Source organism: Caenorhabditis remanei, chromosome I, assembly GCF_010183535.1.
Source record: "Caenorhabditis remanei strain PX506 chromosome I, whole genome shotgun sequence".
Taxonomy (NCBI): domain Eukaryota; kingdom Metazoa; phylum Nematoda; class Chromadorea; order Rhabditida; family Rhabditidae; genus Caenorhabditis; species Caenorhabditis remanei.
In genome coordinates, this window is record NC_071328.1 from 11747000 (window position 1) to 11768800 (window position 21801).

The window sequence follows — 21801 nt, forward strand, 5'->3', positions numbered from 1 at the left end:
CCAACAATGTTACATTTTTGTGTATTTTGTAGAGAAGAACTAGATCTTTATTTTTTCAGTTGACTACTTTTTCGTATAAGAGTTTCCTAGAGAGTTATAGATCGTCACAGTTTTCAATTCAAAATATAGCGATTTTCGAGGTGTTTACTTTGACGGTCTGTATCTTTTCAGGGATGTTTTGCACAAAAAAGTTGGCAGCTACAAAAGTGAAGCCCTACGTTTGATCTACATTTTCCAAAAACCATACTTGTCAAATCACGGGCCGGCCCGGGCCGGGCCGGGCCGGGCCGGGCCCGGGCCGGCCCGCAGGGCCCGCAGCAAGCTTTTTTTTTCAATATTTTGACGGGCCGGCCCGGAAGATTTTTTTAGCGGGCCCGGCCCGGCCCGGCCCGGCCCGTGACAAGTATGCCAAAAACAATTGACATTATGAGACAATCCGTTACAACTGGACGTTTACTCCGAGTTCACCGATTTTATTGGAAAAATCCAAGTGTTACAATCTCACTGTAGAAACCGGGGGAAAGTAGTAAATCTGAAAGATTGTAGAAAGTCTGAGAGTAAATCAGTATTGGTCTTTAAAAAGTATCACTGAGAAATTCTCAGACTGAAAATTGTCGTTGTATCATAACAGTTTTCTACCGTAGTCTATTCTTCAAATAAAACTGCAAACTGTTGCAAAAACTTTTGAGGATGCCAAAAAACTACAAATCTTACTGAAAATATAAGAAACAAGTCGAATATATTCATTTAAATAGAAAGCAAAAAAAAATTGTCGTCTGTGGGGGTCGAACCATAGAGTGTCGAGCTGTTCAATCAAAAGTCTAACTCTCTACCAGTTGAGCCAAATGAAGCGTGCGGCACCGCCTCTCATTTTTCCTATAGGAAGTTGCATAATTCGCTAACTGTGGTCGCCTAATTAAGATGTCAGATTTCCAGTAAAAGATGGCGGTTCATGATCTTTTGTGTATCAGAATATCATTGTATGCCCAGTACCTTTATTCTAGATGAATAAGAAAAATACGTATTTTTAGCTGTCCGCCCTCCTTTAAAACTAGTAACCACGCTCTACCGAAACCGCTAATTTCCACGGAGCACGTTTTCTTCAGCTTTGACCACCTTTCCAAGCCACCCCTCCCTCGATATTCCAATCAAGTTCCATGCCGTTCCCTCTCTCTTTTTTTCCAATTTTTTCCCCGATTCGATATTTATTTCCGAATGTTTACATTCTGCATTCTGCTCTCGTTTCTCTCCATTCAATACACCTTTTTCTCAATAAAATCATTTCTTCCTTACAAACGTTTTTCCATATTTTCCCAATCCATTCGAATCTTGATTATTGACAGCTCTCCTCCTCAACTGATTTCTCATTTCGAATCGTCTTTTTCTATTTGCCGAAATGGTTATTTTTCTTTCTCTAACTTCTCTCTCAACTCCATACTATTTTTTCACCTTGTTCTGTTTCACCTATTTGTTTCATGTCTGCGTCTCGTTCCAAGTTTTATCTCTCGTTTTGAAAACTGTTTGAATAGTGGAATGACTGGGGTGGAAACGTTGAATGAACTACTAGTCTTGAACTGTTCCTGCTGTTTTCGAATTCTGAGAATTTAGGAATTTCGGAATCAGGAGGAAGGGTTACTGTAGTTTTTATGTATTCTCTATCAGCGATGTTATTCTTTAAGTAACCCACTTCACCGGGATTCGATTGAAAAAAATCACGATTTTCTATTTTTGTGCAAGTCCTCAAGTTCGGTAGAGTTCAATTTTCCCAAAAAGTTTAATTATTTTTGAATTTTCCCTTGTATACTTTTCATAACCTCGCTCCACTGATATCTGCCTCTCTCTTCTTCCCATTCATCTGCTTTAGTTTCGGTAGAGCGAAGTTTCTCACAGGCCGAAAACTGCTCACTGTGTAATCGCGCTCTATCGCTAAATTTGATTATTTTTCAAATTTCAAATATCAATGAAGCGCATATGCATATCTATCTCTAATAGTAAGTCTCAAGTTCTTTCTCTCTCTCTCTCTCTCTCTCTCTCTCTCTTCACTCCAGCCCAACACCAGAAACAATTGAAACTTCAGAATCTGAAGTTCAGATACAAAAATATGTCTAGAATGCTCGTCGTTTCATCCCATTCAGCTGATCATACAATCGAAAAACATCCTTTTCTTTTTCCCTTTTCTATCTCTTTTTCCCACGCATCAATCAAAATTCAGCTCAGTTTTCTTGTCTTCTTTTTCATTTTTCTCTAACAATAAACCAGTCTTTTTTCAGAAATGAGACCGCTTTTCGGTCTCTTTCTTCTGGTAATTTCCACCACATGGGCTCAACAAGATCTATCATGGAAAGCCGATATTTTCGCATCAGAAAGGGAGAATGAAATGGCAGAGGTAAGAGTTTTAGAGTGTCCCGTGGAGTCAGTAGTTGTCCGATTGCTCTGAATTTATATTTGTTGTGTAGATCATATTTAGATATATATTTTTGTAGTTGACACTTTTTTGATAGCTCTTCTAGTTTCTGAGATACACACCTTTGCAGTCAAGATAAGGAAAGTGAGAGTGCAGAGAAGCTAGAGTGTCTGAATTATCGGCGTCTCTCTTTCCCCACACTCTCTTTCCCGTCACTTTCAGATGTCAAAATGGAAGTTGTGAATCTCAAAAGCTTACAGAGATATCGAAAATTTATCAACTACAAAAACAAAGATCGCATCAATCAAAAGAATATAAAAACTTAAAACTTGACAACATGTAAGCTCTCAAAGTCAACCAATTTTGAATAGTTAGCAGAAGTACTGTAGACTCCAGAATGTTGGAAGTTTTTTTCAGAACCGAAAATCCCTATTTTCTCTTTCTGAAAACTGTTTTTTTTCAGCAAGACGCCCTGACTCGCTACTTTGGAAATGACAAAAAGAACACTACATTCTTTCCGACATGGGATACAATGAAAACGAAGTGAGTCTATTCTATTATTTTCACACAACTTATATCACTGAACCAAGAAGAGAGCGCAGAGAAGCCAGAGTGTCTGACTTCTCTGCGTCTCCCCCTCCTTTCATCTCACCGTTTTAGTTGCATGTATTATAGAAGGCATAACTCAAAAACCACTTGAGATAGAGCAATTGTGTCAACTGCAAAAATAAAAATCCATATTCAAGGTATTCAAAATACCTTCACTCAAGAAAATTGAGCATCTTCTGATCTTGTGAAATTTCATCAAAGTTGGTCAATTTTTCATTGAATTTCCAGAGTTGGTGACTTCATCAATATCTACTCAACTCGTCTCAAGAACCACAACTACAATGAAATGACAGCGTGGCTTCAGGCTCTCCGTCTCAATTATCCCAATATTACTCATCTGTATTCTGCTGGAAAATCTACTGAAGGTAGAGAATTATGGGTATTAATTGTGTCGGATAAGCCAAAAGAACACGAACTACTGGAGGCGGAGCTTAAAATTGTCGGAAATATGCATGGAAATGAGGTCGTCGGTCGAGAAGCAGTACTGTATCTCGCTGAAATTCTATGTTTGAATTACGGGAGGAATAAGTATTTGACGGATGTGAGTTGGTATATTTTTTAAATTTTTGATAAAATTAATGGGATTTTTCAGCTGGTGGACAATGCAAGATACCATTTGATGCCTTCAATGAATCCAGATGGATACGAGAAAGGATTCGCTGGGGATCGAATTTCAGCCATGGTAGGTGTCGTAACTTTTCATGCTAATTCTATTTTTTGAGAAAAATTTGAGCTCTCATGTTTCTTAGGGTCGTGCCAACGCCAATGACGTCGACCTTAACCGTAACTTCCCCACAAAATACCCGGAACATCGAGAATCTTCTGGAGGCTCTGATCCTGAAATGTAGGTCAAATTCTCCCTTTTTCAGTTCCGTAACTCTACGATTTCAGAGAAAACATTGCTGTGATGAAATGGCTTCAATCGTATCCATTCGTGTTGAGCACAAATTTGCATGGAGGAAGTTTAGTTGCCAATTATCCATATGATGACTCGGTTACCGGACAAGACGGGATTTATACTGCAGTGAGTTTTGATTTGAAAAAAAGAATTGCGCGAGATCGGACTCGAACCCGCAAACCACCATTTGTGAGGCAACCTGCTGCGCAACACCAGTGACCTGTTCTGAAGCTTTCCTTTGCATACATAAACGGGATAATTTCAGAGCGCCGACGACAAGTTATTTGTGGAATTGAGTTATCGATACGCGAGAGCTCACACGAAAATGTGGAAAACTGGAAGACGATGTGGACTGTCTGCTGATGGAGATAACTTCATCAACGGTATTACGAACGGAGCAGGATGGTATCATTTGGCTGGTGGAATGCAAGATTGGCAATACGAAAACACGAATTGTTTGGAGATTACTGTAGAAATGGGATGTTTCAAGTTCCCCACGGATGATATGATGCCAAAGTGAGACTAATTAACTTTTGATTTAATTAATTCGCCAATTAACTGAATTTCAGATTATGGGAAGAACATCAATACTCTTTGCTCTCATTCATGGAAATGGGTTTGACTGGAGTCACAGGTCTTGTCACGGACAGAAACAATAATACAGTAGCAAATGCAACCATTTCTGTTGATACTGGAAAAGATATAATCTCAACAGAATCTGGAGAATACTGGAGACTTCTTCCACCGGGAGATCATCAGGTTACTGTATCTGCGAGAGGATTGGAATCGGATACGTTTACGGTGACTGTGATACCAGGAGCACGCGCAGTGAGACATGATATCACACTGTTGGCGTGTGGGGATAATGAAACAGTAAGACTCAGTAGAATATGATCTAGATGCTGAGAGAGAGAATTTTCAGAAATCTGAGCTCTACATTCGTGGAAGAGGAAAGAACCTGATCGCAGTCTTATCATTTGATGAAATGTGAGTAAGCAAGCTTCTGGATTTTCAAAATTTTTCAATTTCAGTGGCGGCGAAGCGGTTGACGAATTGGCTCGATTGACGTGTACCGGAGACTTTGTGATCGACAAAGATGTCTCGTTGATGCTGATTCCGAATATGACGAATGAGTTGAAGGGGGTGAGTTTCTTTCCAGTTTTTTCAGTCAAATGAAATTATAAATAGATCAAATTTTAAAAATTTGAATTTGTCAAGCGTAGAGCTAAATTTTTGTAGTTTTCAACTTTTATATAGCGCTTATAGCTGTTTTAATACAAGCTCTTGAAGATCGGTCAGGGTTAGGTTTGAAATTTTTTTTTTTTGAAAGAGTGCCACGAAGCATATTGATGCTCTAATGTTTCGAATTTTTAATATAATATAGATGAAGTCCGGAGCTTTATTTTTCCAGTTGACAACTTTTTGAAATCTCTTCCAGCTTTTTAGATACGCGTCTTCAAAGATAGACTACCGAGAATAAGAGAGTGCAGAGAAGTTAGAGTGTCTGACTTCTCGGCGTCTTCTCAGTCTTCTTCTTTTCTCCCTCATCCACCTATCCATCAATCCGTTCCTTCATTCCAGCGTCTCTCCGACTTTGACCCGGCAGCCGTACTGATTATCAGTGAAGGAATTGTAGAGACAGTGACATTCAGTGTCTCTGAAAACGAACCGAGACTTTTCGACAAGGCGAAAATGGATGAATCTCTGCTGAAAGCACTCGGAAATTCGATAGAGTGTGATAGGAAACTTCTCGAATCGAAAACGGCGTTGAGAGTTGATGATCTTCAATTGAAGAAAGCATTCGAATTGGGAATATCGATTGGTTGTGATGCGAAGGATCTACAGAAGAAGGCGGCGACTATTGGGACTATTGCTGATGTGAGTTAACCAATGATTCATTGTAAATCTGAAAAAAAATTATTTTCAGATGATCAAAAATGAATTAATCAAGGACAGTGTCAGCGAGTTCTCAGTGGTTCCATCGGCTCATCCGGGAGATCACTTCACGCCGGATCAAATGATTTTGGTCACCAAGTACTGAATATTTCATTTTTGTTCTATTTTCATCTATATATTTTCAGCGCCGCCGTTGCAGAGCTCCAACGGAAAGAATGTGTTCAAGAGTTGACTCATGGAGCCAATAAATTCTATTTGATGGGATCTGGAAAGCCTCCATACACACTTATCGCTGCTGTTGAGAAGGTGGGTTTTGATTGCAAAGCGTGCCACATGAAAACCTGTTTTTCTAGGTTGCCAAATTTTTGATATATTATAAATCAGACTTGTCACGGGCCGGGCCGGGCCAAAATCAGGAAAAATCTCGGCCCGGCCCGTTTTGAAACATTTTTTCAAAACATTTTTTGTTTTTCAACTTTTTTTTGGAAATTTTTGGAAATTTTTTGAACTTTTTTGAACTTTTTTGAAAAAAGTATAGTTTTCGAATCAACATTTAAAATTGAATCAAAATGTAAATATGTATGATAATTTAAGCATTTTTACTCTTTTTTTCGAAAAATTTCAAAAAAAAATTGGTAAAAATGGGTACCCATTTTTGAATCCGGGCCGACCGGGCCGGGCCGGACGAAGAGAAATTTCGGCCCGGCCCGGCCCGGTCAAGAAAAATCTCGGCCCGGCCCGGCCCGGCCCGATTTTTGACAAGTCTGTTATAAATCAACTCTAGATCTTCACTTTTGCAGTTGAAAACTTTTCGATAGCTATTCAAGATTTGGGGATGATTCTGTTATAACCCCCCGGAAAACTTCGTTAAACCCCCCCTGGCATAAATGTTGGAAAACCCCCCCCCCCCCCCCCCCCCACAAACGCTTGATCAGAGTGGTGGGGGAGCATATCAGTGTTTATCCTTTAAAGGGAGGTGTGGGGGGCTCTATCAGTTGTTTGTTTAGGCTGATCAATATTTTCGAAATTATTAATTTTTCGGGATTTTTTCGACTATTTGCCTATTTTTGGACTATTTCTTCATATTTTACCGACTTTTAAATTACAATTCCGCTTTGTAGAGGTCGCGTCTATTTTTTCACTCAAAATTTTGACAAAAATTTGAGATAATTTCAGTTACGACGTCCAAATAGGGCCCTCAAGCATATTTAGCAGCGAAGTGTTTTTTCACACCAGATTTCGAATTCTCATTATTTGAATATAGGCCCCCACCATTTGAATATAACCCCCCACCATTTGAATATAACCCCCCACCATTTGAATATAGGCCCCCACCATTTGAATATACACCCCCACCGTTTGAATATAGGCCCCCACCATTTGAATATAGGCCCCCACCATTTGAATATACACCCCCACCGTTTGAATATAGGCCCCCACCATTTGAATATACACCCCCACCATTTGAATATACACCCCCACCGTTTGAATATAGGCCCCCACCATTTGAATATACACCCCCACCATGTGAGGGACCACTTTTCACCATTCTCTTAGGCTTAGGTTTCTTAGAAATCCGGAAAACCATTTGAATGTACACCCCCACCGTTTGAATATAGGCCCCCACCATTTGAATATGCACCCCCACCATTCCAATATGCACCCCCGTACATTTGAATATAACCCCCAGTGGGGGGTTATGCCAACATAGGGGTTTGGGGGTTCATAATAGAATATCGTGGGGGGTTATAATTAAAAATTTCCAGATATGCGAATAAAGCCCCCCAAATCAACGGTGGGGGGAACTAACAGATTCGAACATATCCCCCCACCGAACGGTTCTGTTTAAGCCCCCCACCGTTTGGACCCCCCACTTTTGCACGGCGTGGGGGGGTTTTCCAACATGGGGGGGGGGGGGTGGCATAACAGGGTGGGGGGGGGTATAACAGAATTTTCCCAAGATTTGAAAGTACAAGTCTTCAAAGATGGTAGCTTCACGGAGAGATCGCAGAGAGACTTGTCTTCAAATGCATGTATCTGGAGTAAGAGAAATGTTATCAAAAAGTTGTCAACAGCAAAAATGTAGATCAATAATTGATCTATAAGATATCCGAAACTTGGAATGTTTTGATTAATCCTGACTTCGTGAAATTCATTCAAACTCGAAGTTTTTTTCAGAGAACCGAAGCGATGGCATACGAAATGATGTCAACATACTGTAACCCTGATACCAAATCTCAATTCTCTGATATTTTGGACAAGTCGACGTTGGTTTTCATGCCGGAAATCCCACATACTCAGGTACGTCGTTTTTTTCAGATTTCGAAATTCTGAATAGGTATTTATAGATTATAATTTCCAGCTAAACTGTCACGACTACGATACGATTTCTCCATTCAAATTGTTATTCGACGAAGCGATTGGAGCTGTTCCAGAACTCGATTTTGTTATAGTTTTGGCGACTGGAGGAATGAAAGTTAGATATATAAATGATACGATTGGGATCGGGAAGTCGATTGCTGAAACCTATCGAGCAAATCATGATTTGATGAAATCTACGGAATCAGAAGGATGTGCAAAGGGATTCCCGAATGAGAAAGAAGCGATTCGCGCGTTTTCATGGAATGATAATGCGTCGAGAATGGATAAATCTGGAGTTGATCGTAAGGGAAATCTCGTAGATCTGCTTTTTCTCAATCGAGTTATTTTCAGACCCTGCTGACAATCTGGACGCACTCCTCGTCCAAATCGGATGTTGCTATGAAAATATGGCCAGTGGACATCTCTATTCTGAGAATCAGCGATCGATGAAAAGTGCTCTAATCGAAAGGACTCGAGGAGTTCGAATAATTGGAGGAGTGGATGGAATGACCGTTTCAGTAGATCATATGCATAAAAGTCTTCCACTTTTGAGAGGAGGAAGACGGTTTATTCCACTTCCGAATGGAGAGCATCTAGTGAAAGTTAGGACGCCTGGAGGTCAAATGCACGCTCAATTTGCTGTTGTGGTGAGTTGGATGGCAAATGCGCTCTGTTGATAATAGCATTAAAGCGCGCTTGCCAGACTTGTTTTCGAATTTTCACTGAAAAAATCCATTTTTAGACGAATTTAGACGAGAAAATTCATTTTTTAGACGAATTTAGGCGAAAAAATTAATTTTAGACTAATTTTTACAGAAAAAGTTTATTTTCGGCGATATTTCACCGAAAAATTCATTTTGAGACAAATTTTTATCGAAAAACTCTATTTTCAGACGAAGTTTCACCGAAAATTGATCCAGCTCATTTTTAATCACACCACTTCAAGCTTCTGTATCCCCGCTCATTTTTAGATTACTAAAAATTTAAAGACAGATTCAGAATCCCCACGTCTCAAGCTCTCTAATCATAAAAATATTCAACTCCTAGTAGGCTCCGCCCACAATTTCAGACATTTCTGAAAAACTAGAAATATTCATTTTTTGGGCTAAAAAAAAAATCAAATTTTCGATGAATTTTCAAAAACCATTCATACTCCTTGTTATTTCAGATATCTGATAAACATCCCACGAGTGAAAAGTTCATTGGAGTGCAGTCGTCTAATATGGTTATTATCACGATCGCATCTATTCTTATGATTGTTTGCTGTACATTTATGTGTCGACAACGAGTGACTTCAGTCCTGAATAGGAGAGGTTTCTTTAATGGTTAGTGAAACTTTTATAAAGTTCTTTTTATCCTATCAATCCACAAATTATTCCAGGAATCGGATCAAATCACGGATTCGAAAGAATTCCATTATACAAATCGGATGACGAAGACGAGGATGAAGTGTTCGATTTACAGAAGTTATAGACGTTTTAATTTGAATTTCATATCTGAATTTTGGCATAACTCTTTCACAAAACGGGTTGATTTATTTTGAGAGAATTTGTAGTTTTTCTTTGTTGTAATTTTTGATGGGTATTTTATTTTATTTGTTTCATTTTGTGATTTTGAATTTATGAACTGGTTTTTTCTTGAGTTTTTCTGGAAATGAGAATAACAAGAATCAACAAGATGAAGTTGGAACGTCGGGATCCGGACTGTGCAAAAAACGTTTCCCAAAAATGTTCGAAAACTTTTTTTCCGAAAACACCGATATATTCGAAAAAAAAATTCAAGAAAACTGACTGAAAAATGAGTTTTTCGGAAGCAAAAATCTTGAATTCGAATTAAAACTGTAAGTATTTCAAGGACGGACCCCCAGAAACCTGTTAAATTTTTCGAACAGTTTTTTTGAAAACTGTCCGAAATTTTTTTCGAAAACCACCGATTTCTGAGAAGGAATATGGTATTCCATATTCAAACTTTTCATTGATCAATTCATAAAAAATTCCCAACAAAAAATAATAGAAATACAAAACTTTTCCCATCTTTGCATGAATCATCCATCCCCCATGAATATTTAGTTTTATCACCTCATTCAGCTCCCTTAAAAATCAGAAATTTGCATATTCATAACGTGACCCCGCCCCCATTTTTTCCTTCCTCCGATCATTCTCACAATATCAACGTGTGTCTCGAAGTGCTCTGTTGATTGTCCATCCACTTCATTTCTCTCATTTTACCACAATTTGTTCTCGTTTCTCTAGAAATGTCTGACACTTCAAAAAGTAAAGGTAAGTGGAGAGAGAAGAGAGAGGATCCATGTGAGTTTTCAGAATCTCGAAGCAAAACTCGCTCCTCGTGGAATCCATTTCGGAAAGTGTTGTCACTGGTTTCCGGCAATAGACATGATTCAATTGAAAGCATCAACTCGTCGGATGGGGAGAGAGTTACGCTCAGGTTTGGATACGCTCCATTGAGAAAGTGGCTCGGGGGAAAGAGTTATTTTGAAAAAGAGATTGAAATTGTAGCCGCGACGCCACCGTGCTCTCAGAATTTGTTTAAGTTTCGAAATTTTGGAAACGCGCTCTACTGAGAAACAGAAAACTCATAACATTTGAAACATTGCACGCTTCATATGCGCTATATTGATAACTGATAAGCGACACAGACACTTTTAGCATCTCCCATTCTTTTAGCATCTCCTCTTCGTTTACACTTTCCCATTTCTAATTTATCTCTGCAACAACATTTCAGATGGACCGCCTCTTGCATCAACACCACCTGCCCAATTTTTGCCAAAAATCCACAATTCAACATGGTAAGTATTCATTAGATTTTGCAAACGCGCTCTACCGAATTTCTCGGTTTCCGTAGAGCACACTTGCAAACCCATTTTTGATATTATACTAATCTTCTCCAGATCTACTGCCCAGCAACCTCAATTCTGATGTATGTCGTCGTCACACTTGCATCCGAACACTCAATGACGATGACTCTTCGACGTCTTTTTGAATTGACAGATTCAGACATTCAGGGTAAGAATGCATCAGATCTTACGACAATTTATGTACCTATCGTCTCCCAGAGATCCGTGAAATGAGTGTCAAACTAACCGAACTTCGTTCCCCTCATCAATTCTATTGCTTCGTTCGATTCCTAGTTGACGAAGAACCGACGACTACAGTAAGCAAGGAGCTGATGATTCGTAGTAACGAGGTGGCAAACCAACAAGTTTTCGCATCGATTCGTCCGTCGAGAGTCACTAAATATTTGAATTCACTAACCTTCTCACCTGTTTCATTCAATCGTCCTTCGTTATTGTCGACTAATGGATATGGATCAGCTGGATTAAATGCCAAGTGGCATGGAAAGGTATGAAGTGCGCTCTATTGATAAAATATGACCCACAGTTCATGCTCTACAAGTTGGCTCTTGCTCCACAAAGTCCCGCTTATCTATAAATTTTCAGACCAAAAAAGCAGGAATGCACCGTTTTGCTGTCACATACCATAAGAAGAAATACGAAGTGTTCTTCGAAATTCGCACAACTTACCGAACAGTTCAAATGGAGAACTTCGAAGTGTTCGAGGTTCCATTCAAGTTCGGATCTGATTCTTTCGGAAGTCTTATCTTTCTCCGACCCCATTTCATTGGCCATCTCCCTTATGTAAACCGTCAATTATCCGCTCAAAGTCTCTCAAAAATGCTCGATGAATTGTTTGCATCGCAATGGATTCCCCAAGGAAAACTTCTGATTCCCCAGTTTCAAGTCAGTGGTTGTCATGATTTGTGGAAGAATTTGATGAGGAATGGAGTGCAACCAGATCTCGGACAGAGTCAGAAGGCACCTCCGATGGCTTCGTTATGGCATTGGACAAGTCTGAAAGTTGGAAGTGAAGGGATCAATGGGAATACGGTAATCAAGAAGAAGTTTGAGAAGGAGTCCGAGTCACAGAAGGCTAGTTTGGTTGAATCCGTAGAGAACTGGGACAAAAACTTTTTTTAAAAATCAAAATTCTCATGTTTTCCAGGCCCTGCAGAAGACGTTCCATGACCGACTGAATCCAGAAGGTCTCCTTCATATACACAAACCATATGCAGCTCGAATCGATTCTCCATTCACATACATCATAATGGTCCAGGGTGTTCCATTGTTCACAGGATCGTTCTTCGGAAGTCCGCCTCCAAAATCATCCGATATTTTTGTGAATGCTCCTGAGAGGTAGATCAAATAAAACTTATTTTTCCAAGTTTTCGAATCTTCTAGAATCCGCCAACGCCACACTGCTGTCATTCGAAAACGTAAAGGAAAGGAGACTCGAAAACAGAAATTATTGAGAAAACTGAAGAAATCGGAGGAAAGAGAAAAAGAAAAGGATAGAAAAAGAGAGAAAAAACACAGGAATGCAAGAAGAAGTGCATCTCCACCGAAACCTTCTGGACCATCCACATCGTCATCTGGATCGTCGACACCGACTTCTGAAGCGTCTTCTTCAAAATCTTCGCCGTCTACGAAGTCTTCTCCAATTTCTCCAAAAGTTTCGATTATTGAGAAAAAAGAAGAAGAGAAGAAGGAGGAAAAGAGCAAGTCGAGTGCTTGGAGACGTTTCGCAAATCGGATTTTCAAGAGGAAACATTGAACCTTTTGATTGATTGAACTTTTTGGGTTTTCGGAGTGATGTACGATTGAATGAAAGATTGAACATGTTGAAAAAAGTGAGAGTACCTAGTTAAGGTGCCGGAATATTAGAGTGAATACGGTATAGGGAAATCTTTAAAATGTCAAAATAAAGCCGAAAAGGCAACAACTTTTCCGATTACATATACTTCAAAGAGAGAATTAGGTTTCTCGGAGCAACATTAGAAATCCCGAATTTTTTACGAACTTTTGAAATTGAAACCAAACAAAAACTTTTCTTTAAAAAACTATTTATTAACAAAACTAAATTAAATAGGCATCGACAGAATACACCGCCATCAAACGGTCTGGCCATGGTTGGAGTATCGGGAACCTTCTTTGTCTTCTCATTTCCAGATTCCAATACTCTTCTGGCTGCTTCCTTCTCGGTTCTCCCCAATCCAAACATATGGTTTTTCCCCATTCGGCCACGTCGTTCACTTCCTCCTTCTTCTTCTCCCATTCGTGAATCTGTCGATCCCTCTTCATTCCGTTTTCCATCAATCGCCGACTCCAATTGCATGGAAACAGACTGAATATCGTATTCGTTTCTAGAATTCGATGGTATTCCTCTCGGAATTCCATCTGAATTCTTTCCACGTAATCCGACTGCTGTACCGTACCTGCGCAATTGTGTGGAGTCGGCAGGAATGGGTCCTCGACGACGATGTACCAGCACTTCTGGGGGAGTCCGTTGAGGGGTTCGCCTTCTTCGCTCCATTGTTTTTCCAGCACTTTTCCGCTTTTCACGGAAATCCATTTGGTGGAGAAGCTGCAAAAAAAGGGGATTATTTTCTAGAATTAGAAAGTTTCTCATTGTTCAACTTTTCTGAAATCTAGTTCTTCAATGTGTAGTTGAAAACTTTTTGATAGCTTCTCTAGGTTTTGAAAAGTTTGAAGCGAGAGGAAGAGATGACGCAGAGAGTTAGACACTCTAGCTCTCTGCGCCCTCTCTCACAGTGAAATCTTACTATTTTCAAGTTCGCATATCTCAAAAACTGCAAAAGCTACCAAAAAGTTATCAACTGCAGAAATGAACATCTAGACTTGATCTATTACATATCGAAATTCTGAATCTCTAGGAGAATTTCCGATCTCGTGACATTTTATCAAAGTTGACTATTAAAATTTTTTTGAGAAGAAAAACAAAACTCACTCAAAGTCGGCATAGTATCGGAGACATCCCAGGAATAGTGCCGCCAGGGAGCTCTTGTTCTCATCGAACTTGAACTTGCCCTGTTCCTGAATCTCCTCTCTCAGATTCCTCTTCGTGTAGTCGTCCGACTCCACTTTGATCTCTCCATTTAACTCAGGGAACATCTCCTGGAGATTCGGTAGGACCGCCGGCGTGGTTCCCACTGAAAATAGATAAAATTAATATTTTGAAATTGAAATGAAAGTGTATCAACTCACCTTGAAGGTAACTTAATACCATCATGCACAGCGAGAAACTGTTGAGTCGTCCTCGGCTAGCTCCCTCCACTCCTACCTTCGACGCCCATGCTTTGACTGCTTTGCACAGCAGTGGGAACTTTGCGTCGACTGGAAAAAAAATGAGATAAAATTGTGAACTTGACCCATTAGAAGTATTTTTCAAATCGTTGCATATATTTTTGTAAATGGGAGTTTCAGAGAAGCTAGAGCGTCTGAATGTCTGCGTCTCTTATCTCATTAGTCCCATGTCTTCTGAGAAGGGTATCTCAAAAGCTAAGCTAGCTATTAAAAAACTTCCAACTACAAAAATAATTCCCTAAATTTGATCTACACGATCAATAAAATTATGGTTCCACCCAGACACTGTTCACGCCCCAAAATAACTTACGTTGTCCATACCAGCATAGCAACTGGGTGTTCCTCTTGGCTGTGTCGTTGTCGATCGTCACATCAATCGACACTCCCGTCTCCGCGTGGACCATCTGAAGAACCGGGATCATTCCCTTCTGGACGTAAACCTTTTCGAATACATTCACATTATTGATGTGAATGTATCTGAGTCGGTTTCGGATCTCCAACAACTTCGCGAATTGGTTAGACCCATTCACTGATGGAGCCTTGACCGTGAAGTCAAGGTCCGAAGTGTGGAGATCCACTCCAGCCGCGTAGGATCCGGTGAGCCAGCATTCGGAGTCTGCAAGAAATGAAAAAATTAGATTTTTTAAAGATATCAAGAATAACATACCTGAATACGAGAGCTCCATTGCTTTCCTGAAGCATCTCTCGGCTTTTTTGAGAGCTTCCTGGTGCTCCGTGTTCCCGAACGACTCGATCTCGATCGTGATCTGAAATTTCATTTTTACAAAACAATTTCAAAATGCTTTTTGTTTAACTCACCCTCTTCTCAATGTACTCCTTTTCGAAAATCACATTACATGTGTTTTCTACTCCTCTCTTGTATTGAATACTGAGTTTTGTCTCAGTGAATTCAATTCTCGCTGGGCATTCTGGAGCCACTGGAGCAGTCAGGGAAAGGGGAGCGAGGAGGTTCTTGGCCGCGACCTTCGAGTAGGTGAATGGCGACATCTTTTGGTTGATTGGGTGGACTGAAAATATCGAATTAAGGAATAGATTTAGAGAATGGTAAAAGAGTGGATTGAAGTGAAAAGTTGATGGAAATAAAGAAAGTTCCGAATTGAAAAACAGGGAGATTTGAGAATTAAGAAAAAATTCCGATGTCAAAGTTGGAAAATATTAAGTATAAATTTTCCTAGTTATTCTGGATTTGTTCGTTTTGAAATGACTGGGATTTCAACATTTCAGAAACAGAAATGGTCAGTTAACATGAAAATTTTGAAAACCAAACGAGCATTTCAGAAAAAATCTTCATTACTCATCAAAAATAGCTCCAAACTAGTGAAAATATGCACCAACAATGTCTTTAGTTTTCCTACAAACCATAATTAAAATTAGAATTTTAGAGAAAAAATTATATTTTTTCACTAAAATATTTTATTTCCCTTTTTTCTCAATTTCCGATATTTTCTGACTATACAACGAACATACCTTTCAAAAACTACACACAGAGTGCTGTTTCACACATAATAAAAAACACATGTCTGCATTCTTTGTTCGTTTATACCCAGAAAATATCAGAAATCGAGAAAAAAAGAAAAATGCATTTTTGAGTTTAAAAAACTAGAAAAAATGTTTTTTTTCTAAAGTTGTCATTTTTAATGCGGATTTGTAGAAGAACTCAAAACACATCTTTCAGTGCATGTTTTGACTCTTTCGAAGCATTTTTTGATAAGTTATGAAAATTTACCAGAAGGCACAACTTTTGACTTCTGGAGCTCTAGCACGATGCTCAGGGGTTGAGAAGCCAACTAGGGCATTCCGTGCTCCACAAAAATCAATAAGAGAAAAAAGAAAAAAGAAGGGACCACGAAGGCGAAAGGAGGTTATTTGCGGAAGGAGGATAGTGGTTATTGACAGGTGAATTGTAATAGGACCAATTGACCCTTAAATTAGGGGTCAGTAGGAGGGTAGGAGTAGAAGAAGAAGGGGGATTCTGAGAGATTCTATCTTTTTGGTAGTAATATTGAGAAACCAAAGCCTATGATAAAATTCACCCAGTACAGTTAAATGAGTAAATGTTGGAAAGATAATGAAAATATTGGGTAATGTTAGAAAAAATGATGAATCATCATCAGGAGTGTGAATTCAATTGTAATTAGTGGAAGTCAACTCGCTCCTAGATATCATCTTGAGTACATTGGTGACGGGAGCTGTGGGATTTAGAAACACCAGTTATGTCTATTCAAATTGAAGTTTCTGATTAGGACTGTTGTGTTTTGGAATAAATGATAAAGTTATGGATACACAATCCCAGTTGGGAAAATAAGAAATTATGGTACGACAAATGCTGAGTAACAGAGCTCCCAGGAATTTAGGTTGTCAGATCCAGCTAGACAAGATCTTTCAAAATGATATAACCACGACTACTTTGTGTTGGGTAACCTTGAAACACTACTGTAACTTATGGAGTAATTTGGTCAATATTGGTAGAGCAATGGAAAGGTTGGATAATGTACGACAAAATAAAGAATGAGGATCTTGGAGGATTATAAATGTGAAGATAAGAATCGATGGGAATATGAGAATGACAATAGAGAAGGTAACTGTGTGAAATGGGAGACGACCTGTCAGCTGTCAAGAATTGCATAATTGATTCAGTTATAATAAATGACGGCTCTCTTTGAGACAGTCAGTTATTGTATTTTGAAAATAATAATTAGGTGAATATTTTTTTGAAATAGATTGGCTGCCGAAGAGATTGGCATTTGGAAAGAGATTGGACTGTCGGCTTAGGCTCTGTCTTTGGAGACCACAGAGAATAAAACTTTAAGAAGATTTAAAGCTTTTGCTATTAGTTTAGAACTTAGTTTTGACAAAAATCAGGTTTTGTCTCAGTTTAGACAAATGTGTGTCCCCTGTATGTCAATCAACCGGTTTATAACAATTCAGTTTTGCGCGTAAAGATAAGGAGAGAGTAGTGTGAATTGCAGACCACCGCGAGTAAAGATGTAACTGAAGTGGTATGATTTCATTTTTACTATAATTTACACTATAACAGAGGAGGAAATCTATGATTTTGAGCAATGAGATGGAGAGAATGAGAGGGAGAGCAGGTGCACATCATCTGCCAATAAGAAATAAGAGGGAGAAGGTGTGAGTGACACTTTTCTGAATGAGAAATAGACTGAAAAGAATAATTAAAGGTTGTTCTAACTAAGTGTAAGTGTAGATAACATTGTTGGCAGATGGACCCTCAATGAGGAAAAAAGAAAACTGTGAGGATACATAACTATATTATCGTTAAAAGAGTGAGTTGTTCAGGTAGATGGAGGCCAAGATAAGATATGACCGGTGTCGGTTCTTTTTATGTTTGTTGTCTGTGGCAGGCCACAGAGTAATTAACTATTTAGAAGACGTTCAAATATATGAAGATGTAAAAAATCAGTTTCAGAACGGCACGGTAGTCAGAGCATTACAGTTACTGCAAGAAAGTAAATGAAAAATAAACTATTTTCGTTTTCTGTTTGATGGGTGCAACTACATAGTTTATACATCCAATGTATTGTTGTAAAAATTGAGTAATGTTGGCTGATGATGAGAAAGTGTGGAACACGGTGTTACACCTAGGGACGTTCATGTAAGGGTTTGGTGAAACTGCAGCAAAAATCTTTCAACAGTTACGAATTTTTCGGACAAATTTCTGATCAAGACATTAAAGAGTTTCTACGAAAGGTATCCAGATTTCAAGACTGTACAGTAACTTCTTTGATTGGTGGTCTTTTGGGCTGAATTTCTAGAATATTTCGTCATCAGTTCATTTAGGTTGTCAGAAAGTCTCGATTTTCCGTTTTATAACGGTCATAAAACTTTAATTTTTTAAGTAGGAACACTTCAAACGTTTGGAAATAGAAGGTGAGGTTAGGAAAACAAATCCGTACTCTAAAAAAAGCAAAGTCTTCTCGTGAAGTTCATGGCTAGCAAAAATATTTTCAATAAGTTACGAATTTTTTCGGACATTTTTCTGATCCAAACTTCAAGAGTTTGTTTGCAAAGTATCCAAATTTCAAGACTATTTAAGGCAGTTCTAATGACGATTCAACCATTATTCTCGACACTACAACGCTGTTTGGAATTGTTTGGAATTCAGGATAGCTCCAATGGAATCACAGTTAGAAACCGGAAACTCAGAGTTAATCTCCATGACTAAGGACCGTAGATTGAAACATGAATTCCTTTTAATTCAAGATGTGAAAATTATAATGTAAAACTGTCTGACAAAAGACAACCACAGTTTCCTATCGTTTCGACAAATTTTTACAAGAAAATATGAAGCTAGTGAAGTTGTGTCAGACGTGAACTCAAAAAATTTCTTTTATTATTTTTGACAACCCCGTTTTCCACGTGGATATAAAAACTCGAAACACTCCCAGTTCAAATTTATTTCAAAACTTTCGCTCTCCACACAATATACGAGAAATCCCTGAAGCAATTGAGACAATCGATTTGTTCAGTTTCACATCAAAAAACGGAAACAAATCGAAATGGCATCTGAAGGAGGGAACTCATCTGGAGGCGGTTCAACTGGTGATAAGGGAGCTGTCGGAGGAAGTGGTGGAGGAGGATCTCAAGGAGTTCCAGACCAGAAAGAGGGAAAGAAATTCTTCAAATTTGCGTTTAATGTGAACAAAAAAGTGGCAGATGAGACGGAAATGACGCAGGATTTCATGAATGTAAGGAGATTGGAAAAGAGATTTCTAGTGATGAATTTGGGAGTTTCAGGACCTCAAACACTATGAAGAATTCGACAAAACCGTTGGAGACTGCGCGAGTTATTTGGAGAATATCTTCATTCCGTTCTCATCGAAAGTAAGTTAGGAGCTTTGGATCGGAATGGCTCTCAATATCGGGTCAATAGTCACGGAAAACTTAATAACTTACTGAAAATGTGCAGAAGTCGTGGGATCGCTTTCCCTGCTTTCAGATTTCGTATAATTCTGCAACGAACCAAGGTACAAACTTTTTATGGTACAAGTATTTACTTGATTTGAAACTCAAAAATAAATTGTGTAGTTCACGCTGAAAATTCGTAATACTCAAACTTCATCATTATCTGAAAATATCCATCTCTTCAGAACCACGTTTTCGCCAGAATAGCACTATCGCTTCTAACTTATAAGATCGTAACTTCAGGACTGACGTCATGGACTAAAACGTTACAGAGAGATTATTCTATTTTGCTTGGTGTCACACAACACAAAATCAATTGTCCCTGTTTTTCTGATTCGGGTACCAAATTGAGTTTAACGTATTCTAATATTGAACTAAATCAAGAATCTTCCATCCTTCAACTCCATCATTTTCAGAACGCGAGTAACTATGAGGATTCGTTCGCTCGGTTGGGTTCTGCACTCGCTGAATTCAAGGTAATCATTCCGTTCCCTTTTCTCCTTCCAACCCCTACTCTTCCAGACCTATGTCCCTCAAAACCACGTGGCAACATTCGAGAACTTTTCCAGCAAAATGAAGGCGGCTGCTGTGTCTAGAAAAGCATATCAGAATGTTCAATCCTACCATCTTCGTCATATGAAGCGGTTCCACGCGGACAATTATGAGAGTTTTGTGGAGCAAAGAAAGAAATTCGATGATGCTCGGAAGAAAATGGACCAGGCGAAAGCGGATGTTCGTGAGGCGAAAACGACGACTGCAATTGAGAAAAAAGCGATTTGTTATCAATTGACAGTTGATGATTTCGATCAACAAACGGAGGAATTGATTAAGATAATTGAGGCACTTCCGAAGATTAAGCAAGGATATGTCAAGGATATATTTGTGGTTCTCACGAAACACAAACAATATCATAGCGATATGAGCAAGTTCTTTGCCGCTTCTGTTATGTGATTCTGATACGATAAACAATGAATGAATGAATTTTTTTTGGATTTTTTTTCTTTCTTGCAAGGTCTTTCAGAGGAGAAGCAAATCAGTCTTTCCCTCCAATTCAGTTATCTGATAGTTCACAACGTTCTTCTTTTTCAAAGTTTCAGCTCATTTTAATTAGATTAGTCATGTAAAATTAATATTATTTTTTCAAAAAGAAACCGTCGAATATTCAGAATCAGCTTGTCGAGAGCTTTCAGAAAAGTATAATCATGTCTAGGTTCTGAGCAAGTTGGGTCTCACCACGAAAACTACAGTAATCCTACAAAGACTACGGTAGTTTTCGTGGCGAGACCCAACTTGATTAGAACCTAGGCATGATTATACTCATTCGAAGCGTCTTGACACTCTAAATATGATTAGGTGAATTTCATGGCCGAGAATTGGGCTTCTAGGCCACGAGAGCTTGGAATTTTAGATCCAAAAATTCAGCGAGATAAGCTTGGGGACATCCGAGCATTTTTGCATCGTTTTAAAGGAGTCTGAGGAAGAGATTTTGAACCGAAACTTCCGATTTGACACTTTTGAAAAGTAAAACGGTATGCCGTTGTAATAAAGGTTTTACGGCCCTCTTCCTATTTTGACCATCTTTTTGAAATTCCCTGTTTTCTGGTACACCAGAACATGCACATTTGCCCGAGAGAGTCTAGCCTCTCGTTGAGACGCAGATACTGGAGTTTTGTTGTTTTCCTTTCTTCTTGTTTGTATTTTTGTTCTCTTTCTTTCTCTCTGCTACAACACACCAAACCTCATAGATTGTGACAAATAAATAATTCTTCGTGTTCATTCTTTAAATATTTTTCTTGATGTTAAGGTCAGCTATTTCATCCATTTCCCGTAATTCAGTGGTCCTTCCGTTGCGGGATTTTCAGTCAACTGTGAAGTACTGTACTGGAAGACGATGGTAAGATTTAGAAGAAAGAGAGAGAATTATCTGTGAATTTTTAAAAATCGTTATTGATTTTTCTTGTTGGCAAAATGTGTTGTGTTTAGAGAGACTTCGGACTTTGAACATGTTTACGTTAGTCTACGAACCGCCCATTTTTGGTCAATGGTCTAGAGACGCCTCTCTTGAAGAAAACATGGGAATAGTTGGTCATCCCTAACCACACTTTAGATTTCGAGCTCTCCGTTTTTCTTTTTCTTTTTATTTTTTTAGAATATTAATTAACTCAGAGACTCTCAAATTATAACTCTGCGAATGTCTCTATTCTGCGTTGATTAAACTGCTCCCTTTTTGCTTTTCTTAATGCCGGACGTGGAAAAAAAGTGAATTCGGAAACTATTCATTCTCTATTAGGCAGCGAGAATCTTGAGAATTTTTTTCCCAGTTGGTCCTAACCGCGAGCTCCATTTTGGGCTCCGCGACACTCTACAACTCGTCATTTTTGATACTTTAAAATACTCCTTATTCTAAAGTTTCTGTAACACAGAAAAAGCTAGAGATGACGGTAAAAGTTCTCTAAATACGGAAAAATGGACATGGAACCCGTTTTGGAGATGAATATATGTCTAAAA

General features: G+C 38.8%; 5 protein-coding genes across 5 annotated transcripts; 3 read left to right on the plus strand and 2 right to left on the minus strand.

Moving 5' to 3' along the window:
* Window positions 1-2272: 2272 nt before the first annotated feature.
* GCK72_002607 (uncharacterized protein) lies at window positions 2273-9641 on the plus strand (the record flags this gene model as incomplete). Its single annotated transcript, XM_053723512.1, has 18 exons — window positions 2273-2386; window positions 2868-2947; window positions 3242-3554; window positions 3606-3695; window positions 3763-3857; window positions 3905-4037; window positions 4177-4427; window positions 4481-4784; window positions 4834-4898; window positions 4943-5054; window positions 5493-5789; window positions 5839-5945; window positions 5993-6113; window positions 7986-8108; window positions 8170-8470; window positions 8520-8815; window positions 9337-9493; window positions 9550-9641. 18 exons carry the CDS (start codon window positions 2273-2275, stop codon window positions 9639-9641), a joined length of 3051 nt encoding a protein of 1016 aa, XP_053592157.1.
* Window positions 9642-10422: 781 nt separating this feature from the next.
* GCK72_002608 (uncharacterized protein) lies at window positions 10423-12796 on the plus strand (the record flags this gene model as incomplete). The annotated part of the gene is made up of 7 exons (XM_053723513.1): window positions 10423-10613; window positions 10911-10974; window positions 11077-11191; window positions 11242-11528; window positions 11626-12132; window positions 12188-12378; window positions 12424-12796. 7 exons carry the CDS (start codon window positions 10423-10425, stop codon window positions 12794-12796), a joined length of 1728 nt encoding a protein of 575 aa, XP_053592158.1.
* GCK72_002609 (uncharacterized protein) lies at window positions 11294-12450 on the minus strand (the record flags this gene model as incomplete). Its single annotated transcript, XM_053723514.1, has 2 exons — window positions 11294-11499; window positions 12249-12450. The coding sequence occupies 2 exons, from the start codon at window positions 12448-12450 to the stop codon at window positions 11294-11296; spliced, it is 408 nt and encodes a 135-aa protein (XP_053592159.1).
* Window positions 12797-13098: 302 nt separating the features above from the next.
* Window positions 13099-15354, minus strand: GCK72_002610 (uncharacterized protein; the record flags this gene model as incomplete). The annotated part of the gene is made up of 6 exons (XM_003112114.2): window positions 13099-13606; window positions 13991-14192; window positions 14248-14376; window positions 14657-14962; window positions 15014-15113; window positions 15166-15354. The coding sequence occupies 6 exons, from the start codon at window positions 15352-15354 to the stop codon at window positions 13099-13101; spliced, it is 1434 nt and encodes a 477-aa protein (XP_003112162.2).
* A 3533-nt stretch (window positions 15355-18887) lies between these two features.
* On the plus strand, window positions 18888-20244 carry GCK72_002611 (uncharacterized protein; the record flags this gene model as incomplete). Its single annotated transcript, XM_003112137.2, has 4 exons — window positions 18888-19076; window positions 19126-19212; window positions 19710-19769; window positions 19816-20244. The coding sequence occupies 4 exons, from the start codon at window positions 18888-18890 to the stop codon at window positions 20242-20244; spliced, it is 765 nt and encodes a 254-aa protein (XP_003112185.2).
* Window positions 20245-21801: the final 1557 nt, after the last annotated feature.